The sequence below is a fragment of the Hyperolius riggenbachi genome, chromosome 3 (genome assembly GCF_040937935.1).
Source record: "Hyperolius riggenbachi isolate aHypRig1 chromosome 3, aHypRig1.pri, whole genome shotgun sequence".
In the NCBI taxonomy this organism is placed as follows: domain Eukaryota; kingdom Metazoa; phylum Chordata; class Amphibia; order Anura; family Hyperoliidae; genus Hyperolius; species Hyperolius riggenbachi.
Genome location: NC_090648.1, coordinates 184,399,057 through 184,415,762, shown reverse-complemented (window position 1 = coordinate 184,415,762; position 16,706 = coordinate 184,399,057). Strand labels below are relative to the sequence as shown.

The 16,706-nt window shown below is 40.9% G+C and overlaps 1 protein-coding gene across 2 annotated transcripts in view; it reads right to left on the bottom strand.

Moving 5' to 3' along the window:
* The window catches only part of FBN1 (fibrillin 1), a 291,197-nt gene that overhangs the window by 74,960 nt on the left and 199,531 nt on the right, over window positions 1-16,706 (bottom strand). For both annotated transcript variants that reach the window (XM_068275426.1, XM_068275425.1), the window contains one exon: window positions 1,369-1,491. In XM_068275426.1, the coding sequence (XP_068131527.1) occupies window positions 1,369-1,491 (123 nt within the window). The remainder of the gene's footprint in view (window positions 1-1,368; window positions 1,492-16,706) is intronic.

Here is a 16,706-nt window from a genome sequence, read left to right as displayed (position 1 = left end):
CTTTTTCAGTGCAATTTCCCATAGCGTTTGCGAGTTTACCCTAATTGCCAACTTTGGATCGCTCCAAGAAAATTGCTAGATGGCTGCAGGACCCTCAATTGCGATTTGAGAAAATCATAGTAGTGGATACACCTGCATTGAGTAACATCAGCGTGGCACTTTTGGAATCGCTGGAGTTTCCTAAGCGTGGCTAAAAGCACTGGTAAAAGTGCTGCAGCAAGTCCCAGGCCTTGCTGTTTAAGCTCAACCAAACTAAACTATACATTTGAAAATTAAAAATTGTAAATATTTTAGATAAATAGAGTTTTTTTAAAGAACTTTTTTGTTATCTTTTGTTATATATTAAAAAATATTGATAACCATAAGATCTCTATAACCAATACCCTTCCTGTCCCTTGAGCTTAATTTTGTCTATTGGTATGTATTGATACATAGGAACATATACAATTATATATTTTAATTTACAAACTGTTTTATGGTAACTTTATTTGTTATTATTATTGTTATCTGTAGATCAGTTTTAATTATTATTGTAATTATTATATAGTTATTATTGTTATTTGTCGATCAGTTTTATGGAGAAACAAACAGATAATTGAATTATGGTAACTACATGTAAACTTTTCTCTCTTTGACTGGTTAACAAATATTCAAAAAAATTCAAATATCTGTTTCCCAGCATCTTTAATAGCATTCCTTTAGCAAAGCAGGTCATTCGTGCGTGATTCGCAGCCTGGAAAAATGGGCGCTACCAAAGGCGACCATGTTAAATGAGAGAATTACCTGCAACTGCTGGTAGTGTGGGTGCCAGCCTACAAGGAGTTCTGCTACTCTGGAGTGATGGCGTCAGAGTATGATTAACAAAAAAAACCCCAGAGAGGAAAAACTATGGCAGTGGAATTCCACTACTGTAGAACTTTGTAGTGGCAAATGTAGTGGCGTGGAGAGCAGTGGATTTTGGCTATCTGTGTAGCTAAAGTCTGCAGTGACAATAGTAGTGAGGGGGACAATAGTAAGTGTTAGGTATAGGTGTGGGGGTGGCGGGTGGGGAGTTAGTATTAAGTATAGTTGTAGGAAATGTTAGTGTGAGAATAGGATACGATAAGTGATAGTAGATTATCAGCAATACTACCGATATTCTACCATCGATAACAGGTAATAGTAGACTAATGGTAAAATTAAGGACATTCTATCTAAAATATTTTGCGCCCATTTTTCTTATCAAAACTTTTAAATGTATGCTTATTTTAGTGGGTTCCGCCTGGCTATGCTGTTTATCAGCAAACTGAGTTTACTGTACTGTACACAATACACTATACTGTACACAAAATATACTAGTACGTATGGATAGCAGTGGGTATACCGTACCTGTGCACTTGATGCCATTCCCTACCCAGCCAGGATTACAGCTGCATTTGAAGCTCCCAGGGTTGTTTGTACACGTGGCATGTCTGTCACAGTTGTGGGCTCCAATCTCACACTCATTAACATCTGTAGAGTATAAAGAGGAGAAAATGAGTTGACATGATATTACCAAGGTTGTATACACTCATAGTAATGGCAGAGTGAATGTTGGATACGGATACTGTTATGCTCACATCACTGACTCATACTGTCAGTTCCCCCCACTGCTTTGTGGCATTCTGTGTTTTGTTCAAACCCGAGTTTAACACGTTAGCTGAGCTCATGGGGAACTTTCTCAGCAGATTACAGCAGTCCTCACACGGAGACTCTTACAGCTCTTCCAAAATAAGAAGCCCTAACATGACAGTGATACGTTTCTCATCCGTTGCCTCCAGCTGAGAATGTAAAAACAGTTTTATTGCTGTCGGGATTCATCTGTGTTGTATCCTAGGGACCAATAAAAGTAGGTGGAGAAGCAGAGTGACCTCATTTCCAAAATATCAGGAGTGGGGGCGGAGGGGGGATTCACTCCAGAGGGACTCCTTATAATTGTTTTGGTGACAATGACACTTAGAGATGACCTGTAAAACATTACAAATCACATAGACATGTTTTGACTCTGTTACAAATATGTGTCCCTGGCTTTGTACTCAAAGCCTAAACTTAAGCGAATGTAATAAAACAGCACCGTGTAATGACACCAATGCTAATATCAGATGATAGGAAATTATTACTTTGCTTTACTTGAAAAACAATTCAGTGACTTATAGGAAAAGCTGATGACAGTGGGTAAAGGTGGCCATACACATTTCTTCTCTGATCTGAATCTTATCAGAGAGGGATCCATTCCTACCACGCACGGCACATCAATTTATAATAGATTTCAGCTTGAACTACAAACCCAATAAATCAACTACAAATTTCAATCACCAATGTCTGGTCTGTTTGATCATTTCAACCAATTTTCAGCAAAAATCAATCGCAAATTACGACTGATGTGATAATCTTCTGGAAATAGACAAATCAATATTTGTATGGTTTACTTTAAGCCTGGTACAACATCCAATTTAATTGGCCAATGATTAGCCGATTTTGCCACCTCCATATAGTATGAGAGCTCACCTACACAATCTGTCCATAGTATTCAAAATCTGTTGGCCCTCATATTACATAGAGGTAGTAAATTTGGCCATTGATTGGCCAGTAAAAATTGGATTTGTGTACCAAGCTTTAGGCCTGTGTAGATGAGTTTTTGTAGTAGCTGAACCATGGTGGAAGAGTTACAGCACTGTTATTCCAAATGCACCATGCTTTATACTGCTACATTCAGTCAAACTTCAAAAGCACTACATATGCAGCACAAATGCAGTAAAACTGTGGCATGTTCAAAAACACGGGTTATTAGGCATGAGCCATGCGCTTGGCAGCTGTAGGGAGCTAAGTACTGATTAGTACTATATACAGCACTAAGGAAGATGTTGGCGCTAATCATCCACTGTGATGTAGGGGAATACGTGTGCTTATCGTAGAGTTCTACACATCCTACGCAGGCAACAATGGGCAGGAATAAAAGAATTCACATTTACAAGAGATAGCCTAAAGTTCTGAAATGAAAACTAATAAATATGAGAAAACACTTCTCTACTGGTTATTAATATACCGGTAAGTGATATCTCTGGCGACTGTCTGTAAATCAATCTCAATTCCTGAGTATGAACAACATTCTCCAATCTTCTGTTTTGACTTGTGCAATAAGAGAACAATGAAATTAATGTTCTTATTTATGACCTTCAGTTATTAATCCAAGAAGTTTATGAAAAATAAGACTGCAAGGTTTTGCTGCCAATAATTTCAGAGCCACCAATAAACTCTACATTAGATATCACACAGAACAACTCTGATCCAAAGTAACACTTAATTTATTTTGTGCTGCTCATGCTTTCAGAATGGATACACAATCCAACTTTACAGAAGTTCTGTTTGAACTGTGACTCATCAGTTTATGTAAGCTCACATGATCATTTTAGAGGAGCTAGAAATGAATGTTATTAGTAATAAATACATTAAACCATTATCTCAACCAACAGCTATTATTGTTATAAAAACATAAAAAATGAATAGATGTGATGTGCTTATGTACTGGTTTGGCTGTATGAATGTGCCTGCAGTGAGCAAGTTAAAACCCTATTGATTTAAAAAAAAAAAAAAAACACCAGTACTAGAATAGCATTGGTTAGTTTAACACTAGACCATAACTCTAGCAGCTTACATTTTTTGTAGGTAGTGTTGATGAAGCTTTAATATTGCCGCACCAGTGGCCTTCTGACACAGAAGAAAGAACACGGCGCCTTTTTAATTTCCACTGGTCCTTAGAACCCATAGACTACTAGATCAATGCTGGTATGTTTTATTTTGACTTTAGTATCTGTAATCCCTAAATATCAGTTGCTATGGGCCACAGGCCACAGATATATGAAACACTTTGGTAGCTGTTGAGAGATAAGTGAACTATATAGCTTATGTAAATTCTGTATTTTGACTCATCCATCGACTTTTTATAATGTTTCTGTTCCTCTCGGTGAAAAATACTTGCCCAGTGTACTACACCTGTGATTGCCAAATACACAGGATCTTGGGAAGTTGGGCTCCCTGCTACTTTGATACCAGCCAATATACTGAAATGACTGGATGTCTCAAGAAAAATAGATTCACAGAAAAAACTGCTTTCCCTAAGCATCACATAACCCACATAGTGCTGGCATCTTCTGTATCTGACATCTCCTGACTTAAAGAGGAACTCCAGTGAAAATAATGTAATAAAAAAGTGCTTCATTTTTACAATAATTATGTATAAATGATTTAGTCAGTGTTTGCCGATTGTAAAATCTTTTAAATCCCTGATTTACATTCTGACATTTATTACATGGTGACATTTTTACTGTTGGCAGGTGATCTAGCTGCTGCATGCTTTTTGGCAGTTGGAAACATCTGTACACAGCTATTTCCCACAATGCAACAAGGTTCACAGACAGGAAACTGCCAGGAGTACCACGGTCCTCAGAGTTTCTTGTTGGAGGGGTTTCACCACAATATCAGTCATTCAGCGCCCCCTGATGGTCTGTTTGTGAAAAGGAATAGATTTCTCATGTAAAAGGGGGTATCAGCTACTGATTGATATAAAGTTCAATTCTTGGTCAGAGTTTCTCTTTAAGGTGCCCACTATTGGTGCAAATTCCATATTATCAAGGGCACCATTCAGAATTGTATATAAACAGAGAAACTGATTGACCCAGTCAATACTGATTGATCACATTATTGATTGTTTCCTTAAAGAACTCGATCAGCATGGCAGACTTCTTACACACATACAATCACAGTTTGTCTCTGAATAGTTTGGATCCATTAATGCTCTGGATCAATAAAAAATTATGTTTTTATTCAATCAGTGATCTGACTAAAAATTTTGATTTTTCCTCCAAAGAACCAAATAGGCACCTGGGTTGTATGACTTCATGGGCAGATAAACAGGCCTATTTACACATTCAACCATGCAATAGTGGTGCAGAACTGAACAGGAGGACCTATTAGTAATATACATGAGGTTTTAAAAAGAAGAAAATGGGGGAGAGTTTATTTTTGTAGCCTTTTGTGGCTTAAATGTGATGTTATAATATTACAACACTGGGTCTCTGGTGGTTAACACCGCATTGTTGGGCAGAAGGCCTAAGAACAGCCTACTAGGTAGGAGCAGGTTTCCTGTCCTAGGAAGTAGGTAAAAGATTCCTTTGTTCTTCATGCCCGCTCACTATTATACATTTCAGAGTAAAGTACCCATTACAGGCTTGTTCAAGGAAATGCACCTCCCATGCTATTTGTTTTTGCCAAAGTATTCCCTATCAGTCTAGCATTCTCACACTTAAGGTAGCCATATACTGGTCGATTTGCCACTAGATCGACCAACTGACAGATCCCTATCTGATCGAATCTGATCAGAGAGGGATCGTATGGCTGCCTTTACTGCAAACAGATTGTGAATCGATTTCAGCCTGAAACCGATCACAATCTGTTGAGCTGCTCCTGCCACCTGTCCCCCCTCCCCCCCCCCCCCCGTATACATTACCTGAAGCTGGCTCCGGGTCCTCTTCTCCGCGCTGCACCGCACCGCATCCCAGCGTACACTGTGTCACTCAGTGACCAGGAAGTTCAAATAGAGCGCCCTCTATTTGAATTTCCTGGTCACTGGAGTGAAACAGTAAGTTAATGTACTCTGGGATGGAAGCAGGAACAGAGCGGTGCAGCGCGGAGAAGATGCCCGGGAGCCAGCGTCAGGTAATGTATACCTGATCGGATCGGCCGCCGCTAGCGACGCGCTCCCTACCCGCGGGCAATCGACGGTAATTTCCCGCACGGCGCGATTGACGGACCGATCCGATTTCCTCCCGGGTGCGTTTAGCACGAACGATTGGCAGCAGATTCGATCCCAGTGATCGAATTTGCTGTCGAAACGGCGGCAAATCGGGCCAGTGTATGGCCAGCTTAACATTCCCCCTTTAATGCCTAAAGGTGGCCATACACTTATAGATTTGCAGCAGATTCGACCATAAGATAGATTTCTGTCAGATGCCTGTCAAGTCGAATCTGACAGGAATCTATCTGATGTGTGCCATACACTAGGAACAGATTTCCAATAGATTACAGGATGAAATCTATTGGAAATCGATCTAATTGCGTTATTGGACCGTTAGATCCAATGCAACTCTATGGGCCATCGATCTGCTGCCAGCAGCAGATCAACCTAGATTTTCCATCCTGTAGACCGCAAATCAGTCGATTGATTTGATAGAATCGATTTGCGATGGATTGATGGCTGAAATCGACCAGTGTATGGGCCCCTTTACACTACCCTGCTGCTTTCCTCTCCCTTGTCGTTACAGCGATATGAGTTTGGCCACAATGTAGCTGAACTTAATACTATTTGGAGCACTGTCCCCGATGCTTGCCCAGCCACTCCAAGCACTGGCCTATATCATGGCCATACCAAATTTCAGATAAGCTGCTTGATAGCCAAGTGCCGCGAAGGTGCACCATATGTTCCCAGCAACCAGTCCATAAACAGATGTCCGCAACATACCATCAATGCATCGGTGAGATGTTTTATATTTTTTAAACAATAAAGAAGTATTTTTGACATTGATGTTGTTTTGGGGACATTACTCTGTTTGTGGACTGTCTGCTGTGCTTCGGCTGGTATGTTCTGCACCAGAGCCCTTCGAGTTGGGAGGTATGCTAAAGAGCAGACTATCCCTTCCTCAATAGCCGCAACGTTATATTGCATTGTATGAGTTGCTGAGACTTGTGCACAAAAAAAACTCTTGCTTTGCCTCAGCACTGCTGTCTTGCTAGATCCACAGAAGCTGTTTAGTTGTTGAGTGAAACAGTAAATATGACAGAAAAATGTAATGATCCTTACTGGACATGTTTTGTGCATGCACATCAATGGTTATGTAGATGTGTGTGATTCACAACAAGGGAGTTAATTTAGACCAATTCCAATCTAATGTCACAGGGCCACCCCCAAGCTGATCCTTTGTACTCATACATGCATACTGCTTTTCCCACAGAGCTCCAAAGGCCTGAGAAATTCATATTCTGAACATTGTCCTTTTTATGGAATGCGGAACATGTCATATTTATGAAGATTCAAGGAAGGAACCGGGTGAAGATATATTGGATGCTTTGTATGAAACCAAGAGCTCAGGGAGATTCCTGCACTCAGTAGGAAAACAAACACTGCACATCTTGGCAAGTCAGATTTAGGAATTTAGGCCAGATTTTGTCTCCTAAAACTCACTATACCAAAAGCAGTCTATTTAAAAGCACATTTCTAAGGCCATGAAAAGGTATCCATAAAACATCAAGTTTATCCATTTAAATTTGATGTGGTAAAAGAGAGAGTTTTATACAAATTACTATAGGATAACTATGTTGATTATAGAAGTTTGCAGACACAATTTTGAGCAGTTATCTAAGCTCATACAGTTTATTTACATGATGCTGAATCTACCAATATAATTACATTTATTGATTTTTTTGTCACCTGCTTTTGTTGTTTTGTTTAAACTGTAATAGAATGTTTATTAGAATTGATCCAAAGTCCTTCTTCCCAGGGAAAATGTTATCCATGCTAATCTTGGCACAGTAACTACGTTTCAGACTGATCTCGTTCCTGACAGTTACCCAACTATAAACTCTCTGGGAACAACTTAGTTTAAGGAAATGCAACTGTGCGTAAAGATTGCAACTCAGCATGGGAAAAAAATGTTATGAAAAATATGTGTAAACATCACTGTGCACCCAGCACAATTTATTGGTCATTAATATGCTGACTTCACAGCTTTAGTTAGTTATTTCATCATTTTCTGGTACATAGCCAAAATATCAGTAGCAAAACCGATAGTCACGATTTTTTCAAAGTCAGATAAAGGGTTGACTAAAACTTTTATTAGGTGTTAAAAAACACACAATTGAATAATTTGGGTGAAATCAGGACTTGGCAATCCATAGCAGCTACTGCCTCGTTCCAACTTACTTTTGGTTGGACTGGAGTGTTTTTACAGACACAAGTTATCTGCTATTGTATATGATGTTGACTTCTTATGAAGTGGTGTGTGAACCACGAAAACCAGGCTATTTTTATGTCATCATTCCAGGTATGACTGATTTCCATGTTTTCAGATGTTTTTATTGTGATTACATAGTATAAACACAGGGATTAAATTAATTAACTTTAATTAATTAATTAATTGCTTTAATTAACACCTAACAAATGTTTTAGTGTATTCTATACCTAACTCTGGTAAACCCTATCTATTGGTTGTTAACAGCAACACTGCTGCGTGTATTTCAGTCCAGATGAATATTGAGACGTAATCCGCACTGCAATGCAACTTTTCACTCTGCAGGTCGCATTCAGCCGTGTAAAAAGTGAAAGGTAGCTGTGGGGTGTGAGTGAGAGTAAGACACGGCAGATACCATGTTTGAGAAGTATTTCTTTTATCTGCTGCACGCCCGCAGAGTGCAGCCAGTCAGAGCAGGCACAAGCTATCCAAGGATCTTCAGCGGATTCCAGGAAGGAGAGTTACTTGCCCAGTCCCCAGCGAGAGAGACAAAGCTTTACAGCTGGGAACCCTGTATGGGCATACCAGACACCAATTCAGGTGAGATTATTCCTCGCCATGCGATGCAAGCGGTAACGTTATATGGGATGCAGCTTGCAGGATCAGTTTATTCTTCTAAACCTTTCTCCCCAATATTTGTTTTGTACCATGTACATGTGTACTATGTACCATAATAATAAGTACTTGTACAGGATTTTCTCAAAAAATTAGCCTATTGTGATAAAGTTCATTATTTTCTGTAATGTACTGATAAACATTAGACTTTCATATATTTTAGATTCAAATACACACAACTGAATTAGTTCAAGCCTTTTATTGTTTTAATATTGATGATTTTGGCATACAGCTCATGAAAACACGAATTTCCTATCTCAAAAAATTAGCATATTTCATCCGACCAATAAAAGAAAAGTGTTTTTAAAACAAAAGTCAACCTTTAAATAATTATGTTCAGTTATGCACTCAATACTTGGTCGGGAATCCTTTTGCAGAAATGACTGCTTCAATGCGGCGTGGCAAGGAGGCAATTAGCCTGTGGCACTGCTCAGTTGTTATGGAGGCCCAGAATGCTTCGATAGCGGCCTTAAGCTCATCCAGAGTGTTGGGTCTTGCGTCTCTCAACTTTCTCTTCACAATATCCCACAGATTCTCTATGGGGTTCAGGTCAGGAGAGTTGGTAGGCCAATTGAGCACAGTAATACCATGGTCAGTAAACCATTTACCAGTGGCTTTGGCACTGTGAGCAGGTGCCAGGTCGTGCTGAAAAATGTAATCTTCATCTCCATAAAGCTTTTCAGCAGATGGAAGCATGAAGTGCTCCAAAATCTCCTGATAGCTAGCTGCATTGACCCTGCCCTTGATAAAACACAGTGGACCAACACCAGCAGCTGACATGGCACCCCAGACCATCACTGACTGTGGGTACTTGACACTGGACTTCAGGCATTTTGGCATTTCCCTCTCCCCAGTCTTCCTCCAGACTCTGGCACCTTGATTTCCGAATGACATGTAAAAGTTGCTTTCATCCGAAAAAAGTACTTTGGACCACTGAGCAACAGTCCAGTGCTGCTTCTCTGTAGCCCAGGTCAGGCGCTTCTGCCGCTGTTTCTGGTTCAAAAGTGGGTTCATGCTACCATCTGCTGAAAAGCTTTATGGAGATAAAGATTTAATTTTTCAGCACGACCTGGCACCTGCTCACAGTGTCAAAACCACTGGTAAATGGTTTACTGACCATGGTATTACTGTGCTCAATTGGCCTGCCAACTCTCCTGACCTGAAGCCCATAGAGAATCTGTGGGATATTGTGAAGAGAAAGTTGAGAGACGCAAAACCCAACACTCTGGATGAGCTTAAAGCCAATAGGTACCGCATAAAAAATAAAAAAGACAGATACTCACCTAAGGAGAGGGAAGGCTCGGTCCTAATGAGCCTTCCCTTTCCCCTCCCGGTGCCCTCGGTGCTGCGCTGGCTCCCCCGTTCACGTCCGCCGCCACAGGGACTTCGGAGGTCTTCGGGAGCACTCGGACTTCTGAAGAGGGGCCGCTCCATACTACGCACGCGCGATTGCATCATAGATGACGCTCGCGCATGCGTAGTATGGAGCGGCCCGTCTTCGGGAGCCCGAGTGCTCCTGAAGGCTTCCGAAACATCCCTTCGGCTGCGGAAGTGGCAGTATTTGACCGAACTGGTCGAATACTGCTACGGGGGATCCTGCGCGGCACCGGGAGAGGAGAGGGAAGGCTCATTAGGACCGAGCCTTCCCTCTCCTTAGGTGAGTATCTGACTTTTCTATTTTTTAAGTGGTAAACATTCACTTTAAGGCCGCTATCAAAGCATCCTGGGCCTCCATAACACCTGAGCAGTGCCACAGGCTGATTGCCTCCATGCCACGCCGCATTGAAGCAGTCATTTCTGCAAAAGGATTCCCAGCCAAGTATTGAGTGCATAACTGAACATAATTATTTGAAGGTTGACTTTTTTTATTTTAAAAACACTTTTCTTTTTTTTTGGTCGGATGAAATATGCTAATTTTTTGAGATAGGAAATTTGGGTTTTCATGAGCTGTATGCTAAAATCATCAATATTAAAACAATAAAAGGCTTGAACTACTTCAGTTGTGTGTATTTGAATCTAAAATATATGAAAGTCTAATGTTTATCAGTACATTACAGAAAATAATGAACTTTATCACAAAATGCTAATTTTTTGAGAAGATCCTGTATATATTACAGTGCTATCCACTACGCCACCGTGCTGCCCAATAAGAAACATGTGTATAAAACGTTTGCATATTCAGCCCAGTTCTGGCAACAGAGGTAGCAATTGTAAGCTATTTGGCTGGTGCTCAGAGATTCTCTATTCAGTTGTCAATCTCACAATTCTAGTGATAACTGAGATAAAAATGAACTTAGATACGTGAAAAACTTCTGTGCCTCATGTCCTTACTCCACCCACATGTTCTGTCAGTATACTGCAGTGTTTGCCAGAGGGAGATCTGGGCGAGTGCATCATATGGGGCTGCTTTGAGTTTATTATAGAGCAAGGGCCAAACCTCTTATGTCTCAATTGAATTGTGGTTTGGACCACTTATTATGGACAGAATGACTCATCACTTCACACTGGTGAAAAAACTAGAAGTGCTAGTGTACTTATACATGAATGCATTAACATGAGAATCTGATCAGTAAAACAGTGTACCTACTGGTATATACTAATTTATTGTGTGTGTCCTAAAGTATAAGCTTATCTCTGTCAATGTTTGCATTATGCCCCATCTACACGATACGATTCTTTGTGCGATTCATTTACGATTCTATTTACGATCCGATTAAATCCGACATGTCCGATTGGGATTCGATTAGTTTCAATTCGATTTGCCATTGTTTTGCAATGGCAAATTGAATTGAATCGAATTGAATCCTGATCGGACATGTCGGATTTAATCGGATCGTAAATAGAATCGTAATCGAGTCGCACAAAGAATCGTATCGTGTAGATTGGGCTTTACACATGAGCTGGGAGCAGCCTGTACACTTCGTTGTAGAAGTTATCAGCACTTCAACAGCAATTTCCTAATGTGTTTAGAAAGTCAGTTAAAGGCCTACTATTACACTTTTCAGGGCACAAGGGAAGTTTTAAAGCAAACCTTTTCATGAAAAGATGATCAGAGAACACCAGGGGGGGGGGGGGGGGGCATGTTTACATGTGTGCCCACCACATTACGCCGCCAACAAGCTGGCGTTAACTAGTTAAAATAAAGGTATCAGCACATATAAAATGGCAGCATGGTGGCATAGTAGTTAGCGATCTCGCCTTGCAACGCTGGGTCCCTGGTTTGAATCCAAATTTTGAAACAAAAATAACGCACATCTTGTTGTGTGGGAGCTGAGCAGGAATCCTAGGCAGCATAAATCAAGTATCCAAAAGAGGAGTCCGCACACAGTCTTCCAGGAACATAATATGCAAGTTTTTATTGTTCCATTACACACACATGCAATTTACATCTGACCAAAGGGGCCGAAGTGTAATGGAACAATGTAATGTGTGTGTGTGTGTAATGGAACAATAAAAACTTGCATGCTTTGTTCCTGGAAGACTGTGTGTAGACTCCTCCTTTGTATACTTAGTTTGAATCCCAGCCAGGCACTACCTGCATGGAGTTTGTATGTTCGACTCTATACATAATAATAACAATTTAAAATGTGCGTCAGAGTGGGAATATTATAAAATGTGCCTCAGAGTGGGATGCACACTGGAAAACTGACTTTTTTTATGTAGCTGTCACTTTTGAACTAGTCAATCTCCTCATGTGAGATTCTTAAGCTTTCCTATATTTTCCTTTATTTTCAAAAGGACTCCCTGGTCAGGCGTAGCACAGTCCAGCTGCCTGATAATGGCACACAGACAGGCAGGCCAGGCATCATCTCTGTATAGGAGCTATTTTCAGGCCTGGATTTCTGGGAAGGTCACAGAGGCCATGGCCTAGGGCGATAAAAATTAGCAGGGCGCAGGACTTGGAGAGATAAGAGGTCACATGTCAAAGTAAATCACCTCTCCTGCTTTGCTCTGGTCTGCCTAAATTCCAGAGATCCCTGCATCTCTCTTACTTTTGCAAAGTGTGTGTTATGGCAGTCAGCATCTGCTGTCACCTGTATGATGAGAGGGGACAAACAATCTGCTGTGAGAAGAAAAATATATGGGCTCAAGCAGCAGAACTCTTGAGTTCCGATTAGTTTTTCTCATTCAGCACGCATTCAGGAGCAGAAATTAGCAGCTCTCCCCCTCCCTGACTGATGTATATTACTAGTAGGTCAGTGCTGTTAAAGACCTCAGATCTGTTAGATTTATGGCTTTTTTTTTCTCCTAGAGAATGACAACAACATTGTTTCTGCTACAGTTTAACTCTTTCCTGGCTTGTTTTTGTCAGCAAAGTACTGTGTTGACCATCAGTGAAAGCAGAATGTTTTGCAACAGAATGACAACTGTGTTACATTTATTTATATTTACAAAACAATCAATGTGTCTCCTGCTGACTGTATATATAGCTGGGTGCCTAACATCTTGTATACAGTAACACAGTCTGAAGACAAACCAAAGGCTCACTGTTTTTCTTTTGGTTAGCCAATAAAAAGTGTTATTTTGTTACAAAACTTCCTGCTGACTGATTTTAAAATCTGTCTTAAGTGCTAAATTGTCACTGTGTAAAGTACACCTGAGCTTATGCTGGGTACATACAATGCAATTTTCTGACAGCTTTAATGTCAGATCGACTATTTGCAACATGTCCGATCTGCTTTCCACTCAATTTTCTGAATGATTTTTCATAGAAGTGAACAGCAAATTGATCGAAAAATTGAAATTAGATCAGACATGATGGAAATAATCGACCTGACAGTAAATATGTCAGAACATTGCATCATCTGTACCTAGCATTACACTACATCTATGCCAGTGTGTGTAGTGTCGGATCCTTCTACTTACCTGCTCTCTGTTTTGGATGGGCTTCTCTGCATTGTGCTGCACTGTTCCCTATTTGTGCCTCTGACGGCAGCAAGTAGCACAGAGGACAAAGAAGCAGCGCTGTCCACTGGGGCTCCTTGTGATTTTGCACTCCTGTATGCAGGTGCACAGGAGCCGAGGGAGTGTTATGGGTATGTGTACTTGACAAGTGCTGCTGAGTGCTCATACATGAGCATCATTTCTGAAGTATGCAAGCCCAGAACACTATCGCCTGCTGTGCATGCAGACAGGAGCGTAGAATTACATGGAGTGGACAGAGCATGCACTGCTTCTTTGTTGAACGGGGCAAAGCAGCAAAACAGAGGGGGGCCCGTTCAAACTAGTTAGAGTTGGACAGAATGGAGGGGGGGGGGGTGGTTGGTGACAGCCGGCCTAGGGCGCTGGAAAGTACAAATCCGGCCCTGGCTATTTTTGAAGTGCTTTGCACTGTAAATCTTATCTGTATGCATACACATTATTTAACATTTGATAGTGTTTTGCCATGGTGGCCCTGTAGAAACACTCCAGGTAGATTCAAAGTACTTTTTTTCTGAGATTAGTGCAGACTGTAGTTATATAAGCACAGAGCTAGTGATTATACAGTACATACTGAAGCTCATGTGCCTGATTCAGTTTGAAATTGAAATCTGTAAGTACTTCACTGAAACATGTAGACAGTGATATGATGACTTGCAACTGCCTTCTAAGTGAAGAAGGCAACACTACTGTGCAGAGCTTAGCAAACAGCTTTTACTTCCCTTTCAGCCCATTACAAACATTTCTAGTTATTGTCGACAAGATGACAACTTAAAGAGAAACCGTAACCAAGAATTGAACTTCATCCCAATCAGTAGCTGATACCCCCTTTCCCGTGAGAAGTATTTTCCTTTTCACAAACGGATCATCAGGGGGCTCTGTATGGCTGATATTGTGGTGAAACCCCTCCTACAATGTGATGTCAGGACCATGGTTCTGACATCACACTGTGGGAGCCTTGTTGCACTGTGGGAAATAACAGCTGTTTATACATAATTATTGTAAAAATGAAGCACTTTTTTATTTTCACTGGAGTTATCAGTATTGTTACTCCCCAAATTATTTCACATAATGTACGGACTAGAGTACTGCAATACATTCTTGGCACCACTGAAGAGCAAATATATCCCAAGCAGATGTAACCCACATGAAAAAAAATGACTCTGCAAATTTAAGGTTATGGAAGGGCCATAACCCAACAGTTCTGGATGCAACCTTGGCCTTCAGATGCAATAAATTGGTTTCCATGGCTGTCAGCATTAAGTACATGGTGGTCTCGCTTTTACTACATGTGCTGAATATGAGAACCGGAAATCCCTTTCTGTTTTAAGAAGGTGACTCTGTACTTTGGCATGATGCCCACAGAGATAAAGCATTACACGGCTCTTATCTAATGGCAAGAATGCAGTGCCACGCTGGTAAGCTTTCATTGTATCATGTAATGTTGCAGATGTACATTCTCCTCATTCATGAACGAACTAAAACACAAAATGATGTGTGGTGAAACGTTTTCCCAAATGGGAATCATACTATAATAAACATAGAAAGTTCATTTATAGCTCAAGCTTTAACGAATATACCATGAAATCTAAATTCACCACTGCTAAATACTATAATAAATCATAAGATTGGTACATGAGCTATACAGTTACAGCTGAAATCCATGACTATTTATCATATTTCACATTTTTTCCATAGACTTTACATGCTGATTACTGCAAACAGAGGTAACACTGCACAGTCTAAAGAGTCTGTCTGACCTCCCCATTCCATTCTACTGAGAAGGGGGAAAACCATATGTGTGGGATGGGAATGCATGGCATGGTAATGGGTGGATACTGGAAGCGAACACGAGAATAAAACATGTTTATTTGTTTCAATGGAAACAATCTACAATGACAAGGCAACTGAAATATTTAGACATGTTCTAATGGAGCCCAAAGGACATATCACTAAGGAAGTTTCAGGCAACATTAGTACACATTTTATTTCTTAATCAAGATTAGATCATAAAGTATAACTGCTTGTGGATAAAAGCACTGGCCATGCCCAAGGTAGAGAAAGAATATTGCACTGTACTGACTATTACTTCACCAACTCACTGACTCACTGAAAGCTACACAGTGCGCTATGGTTCCTTAACCAACAATATTAGAATGTTATTAGTCTGAATTGTTTTGGATAAATCCTCAGCAGTTTGCCACAAGGGTGTTATAAGGTGTACCCGCTACTTGTAACAAAACTACCATTATGGGACTTAATTGAAAAAACAAATACTTTGTATTTCCAATTTGTTGTGCGTTTATGATATTGGTGTGGTGAATATCAGCAGAAATCCATTTTTTTAAAATACCACATTTGATATTGCTCTGGATTACAAGCAGCAGCACCATGTCTAACATATTTCAGGAGCAGCAACACATGCCTTCCAAATAACATAGGCAGCAGCACCAAGACCCGCAGATAACACCTGCAGCAGCACCATGTCCTCCAGATAACAGCAGCAGCAGCACCATGTCCCCCAGATAACAATGGTATCAGCACCATGACCCTCAGATAACACCAGCAGCAGCACTATGTCCCCAAGATAACACCAGCAGCAGCACCATGTCCCCCAGATAACATTGGTATTAGCACCATGACCCCCAGATAACAATGGCACCAGCACCATGACCCCAAGATAACAATGGCACCAGCACCATGACCCCAGATAACCTGGGTATCAGCACCATGACCCCCAGATAACAATGGCACAAGCACCATGACCCCCAGATAACAATGGCACCAGCACCATGTCCCCCAGATAACAATGGCACCAACACCATGTCCCCCAGATAACAATGGCACAAGCACCATGGCCCCCAGATAACAATGGCACCAGCACCATGTCCCCCAGATAACAATGACACCAGCATCATGTCCCCCAGATAACAATGGCACCAGCACCATGTCCCCCAGATAACAATGGCACCAGCACCATGTCCCCCAGATAACAATGGCACCAGCACCATGTCCTCCAGATAACAATGGCACCAGCACCATGTCCCCCCAGATAACAATGGCACAAGCACCCTGTCTCCCAGATAACAA